At 54.5% G+C, this 3,916-nt stretch overlaps 1 protein-coding gene across 1 annotated transcript; it reads right to left on the bottom strand.

Annotated features, from left to right (window-relative positions):
- On the bottom strand, positions 1-2,743 carry CABS01_16969 (peptidase C14; the record flags this gene model as incomplete). The annotated part of the gene is made up of 1 exon (XM_060550297.1): positions 1-2,743. A coding segment is annotated over one exon (2,743 nt), but the record flags the coding sequence as incomplete, so codon positions are not given.
- Positions 2,744-3,916: the final 1,173 nt, after the last annotated feature.

Here is a 3,916-nt window from a genome sequence, read left to right as displayed (position 1 = left end):
TGTCCGGTAGGGTCGACTGCTTTTCGAGCACTTGAACGGCATATTCTTGCAAGCCTTCACTCTTGAGGAATTCCACAAGGTCGGCCAGGACCTCCTCCGACAAAGCTTCTTGGTTGCTCAGAGCTTGGACGGCTGCCTCTCTGTCGAAGAGACAGATATTTTTGCCTTTGAGGAGCTTGACTAGGGCATATAGAATTCCCACAGGCAATCTTGGGTTCTTGCCGAGAGCTTCAGCGGCGATGCTTTGAGTCATCCATCCATCATCTTGGAGGAGACTCTCAAAGTCAGGCATAAGTATCGGCGACAAAGCCGCCTGCTTTCTTAGAGCTAGAGCGGCATGATAGCCTTCCATCTTCCTTGTAGGCATGAAGAAGCCCTTTAGGCTGGCCTCAATAGTCGTTGGTAACCTCGATTGCTCGCCTAGAGCTTGAGCGGCATCGTATTGTAGGTCCTGGTCTTTATCTTGGAAGGCTTCCATTAGAGCTTCTAATGTCGTCTCTGATAATAATGATTGTTTATGCAGAGCTTGGGCGGCATTGCGTCTTACGCAAACATCCTTATCCTTCAAAAGCTTCCCAACAAGTTCCACAGCCCCTTTTGACAACAAAGCACGCCATTTCAGGATACTTATGACCAGTGATGCTTCCGGACTTTTCCCACCCTTCAGTCGATTGATGATCGAGTCCTCGGCCGTCTTTCCTAACGTCCAAATCTTCCTCGGAGCGTCGTAAAGAGGTTTGCAGTTGTCTTCCTTCTGCATGAGTTTCAAAAGAATGGCTAGGGTTTCTCCCGAGACATGCCGTTGAGAAGCCATTAGAGGACGCAAGAAAACGAGCTTGTTGCCGGGGCTATTCAGGGCATCGTGCAAAACCGTGTCGGGAAGTCCGGGCTCCGTCATAAACGTCGACGACTTTGTCAACTCTCGCTCAGACAGCACACAACGTAACAGCTCATCTTCTCTTGGCTTCCGATACTTGGATGGCAGATGAACCAGTTCGCTCAAACAGCGCATGACCAGTTGCTGGTGGGCAACCTTTAGAGTGTCTCGCGGCTCGTTCCCCAAAGCGTCCAAGAAACCGACAACTTCGTGCTCCCCTTCCGCATACAAGAGTCCCGCAACGAATGGCCACATGAGGCCAAGTTGCTTGGAGTACTTATGGCTAGAAAGGAATTGTTGGGGGGAACTCCTGATGCAGCTTGCGTTTGGAGAGTTGCAACCCATATAGCAGAGGTGTCTCTTCGCTTTCCATTGATGAGCGTAATACTTCGCGGCGAAGAAGTGTTGCATTATCGGGTGAATGAACTGGGTGTCTTGGCCTGATGGCTTGGTAGAGCAGTCCGATGGCTTGAGGATGGAAGAATGCTGGAACAGCTCTTGGTCGGGCGATAGTTGGATACATCGGTGAACGGTGTCTTGATTTTCTGACTGAAGCGCGGCGAGATTGCTGCACACGCCGCCAAAGGCTATGGTCTCAAGAAGCTCGCTGCGTCTCGCGAGGGTGATGTCCGACTCAGACTCGGAGGGCGCTAGAAGCAACTCCTTCCGTCCCTCCTTCCGTCTCTCGAGATCCTTCCTCAATAGTCCTCGAGAAATGCGTCGATAGACATCGGTCAATGTGTCCGGAAGTGGGCTGTCTGCGAAAGTATCGTTCCAAACAAAGCAGAGGGCGTCCAACATGACCGGAATTCGAAGAAGGCCGTGGAGTAGCGGGATTCTCAGTAGAAGAGACAATATTCCGTCACGCACGGACCCCATCGCGTCGGCCATTATCAGATAGTCCAGGACATGATCATGACTCAAGCCAGTTGCCTCCAAGCAGACATCAGGCTCTTGGACATCATGCGGGACTGATATGTTCGGCCGGGTCGTGATAATGACGTCCGTATGGTTCAGTAACGCGAGGAGGAATTGATGTAAGTCGGCGTCGTGTTGCCTGTCAAGTAGGGCCAACGCTTCTTCGAGCCCGTCGAGGATCAAGAGGGCGTCACGGAACGTGGGATCGCCTGTACGGTCTTGCGGAGGGCCGACGGGAGAGGTGTCTGCCCGGTATTGCTGACGGTGAATATGGTGCAGAAACTCTACTAGACCGTACGCCGGACCCTTCCATGTTTGTAGGTATTGTAGCGGGAGCCAGACGATCCTAGGAAACAGGCCTCTCCACATCCCCTTCTTGTGAAAAGCGTGTACGATTTTCTTGCACAAGGTGGTCCTCCCCGCTCCTCGGTGAACGGAGATCAGTATTCTTCTTTTCGCGTACTCGAATAGTTTCGACAGTCCCACAGTGGAATCCCCGCTTGATGCAGGAATCCGGAGCGGAGAAGGAGAAGGAACCGGGTCCGAACTCTCTCGCCGCACCAAGTTGACATTACATTGGTCTACCGGCAGAAGATCGCCGCAAAGCCGTTTAACTTCCAGCGTCTCCTCAGTGTAATACGTGTTGCATATCCACGTGTCTAGCTTCTCGAGTGATTTGGTATCAAGACGCGGCGGGAAGCCGCGCCCATTTTCTTGGGCGTTGAGAGTCGCCGCCATTAGGAAACTCTGGATGGCCCGCGGAGCAGTGTTAGGGATGGCGAGAGTGATGGCTCGTTTGCAGGTCGGTCTAGGAGTGATGCGTTGCTTGCGGCGACTGCTGCAGACAGATGAGCGCAGTAGGATGGGCTCGAAAGAAGTTGAATCATGTCGGAGGGGTGGTGAAAGGGTCCTGGGACGTGTTATGTATCTTTCACCTGGCAGTGACATGGATGCCGAAGCGATTGGGAGTGACGGGTGTCGGCCTGAAGTCACGACGGTGGGAGCCGCCAAGTCCGCCAGGGCACTGCCTGAGACCACCCATCACCTTCGCATCACCGCAAGGATGGCGAGTTTTCGCCGATGTGTTGACAGCCTATAGGTGAGCCTTGCGTGTATCCTCCGCAGTCCGTACCGCCCGCAGTTCCAGGGGCCATGCCGTGCCAAACGAGGCGGCGTGGAGCACTGCCATCCCGTGGACACCTCTGCGACCTCCCTCGCAGGTTCCTGAGATGTGGAGGCAATAGCTCAGTCTCATTCCTGTACCTTTGAGCACTACGCGAGGCATGTATGTCGACTTTTCTAGGGTGTGGTGCCGTTAGGAGCGCAGTAGCGATGGTCTACACCCCTCGCGGGCCGCCGAGCATCCACAATTTCTAAGAAAGGGTTGGTGATTAGGTCTGCGGCAGTGTGGTAGTGCGGTGCCCATCAGACTCGACCGCTGCCGCCTGCGCTAGCGCAAACTCCGCTTGGTGCAGCAGTGGGCCTACTTGCCAGCTTGATTGTTTGCCAAACATGGGGGCTGTCGTTGGCCGATGATTCAATCCCGGCGCAAGGCCTGGAACGAGGGTCCTCCGCGATTGGCGAAGAACTGCCCCACACGCTCCCGCACTCGCCTTCGCCCAACCGAGGGCCACGGCGAAGCTCGCTCTCGACCGACCGCAGCCTCACGCATGTTGGAATCGTCGATGTTCGTGGAGAGTTGGCTCGCGTGTGACGCCGAAAACAGTCCAGTGCAGCCGACATGGGATGGACATAGCTGAGGAAGGTGAGACCAACATCTCCCAAGCAGGTGGGCGGTGTCGTAGCAACGGTTCGAAATGAATCATCAGTGGTTACAAAGCGAGGTATTAAGTCAAACTCTGTGCAGTAGAAACGGCTTGCTTGAGCTAAGTAGTGTGCTATCTATCTCGCGAAGCGAGCCTGCGAGAGGACCATGTCGTACTCCGCGGACACGAGGGCAGTGTCACAGGTGGTGCTGCGATGAGAGTGCATCGCATGACACTAGAGGCGTGCCTTGACTGGGTGCAACTCGACCGAAGGGTCCCCGATCTGGTTGTAGTAGCTTATAGAGCGGCTGGGAATTTCTGACTTCTCGTCTAAGGCTTTGGTCAGGGCCTCGAT

This window comes from Colletotrichum abscissum (assembly GCF_030869225.1).
Source record: "Colletotrichum abscissum strain IMI 504890 chromosome Unknown Scaffold_228.1, whole genome shotgun sequence".
Classification (NCBI taxonomy): Eukaryota; Fungi; Ascomycota; class Sordariomycetes; order Glomerellales; family Glomerellaceae; genus Colletotrichum; species Colletotrichum abscissum.
This window is presented reverse-complemented; position numbering and strand designations above follow the sequence as displayed.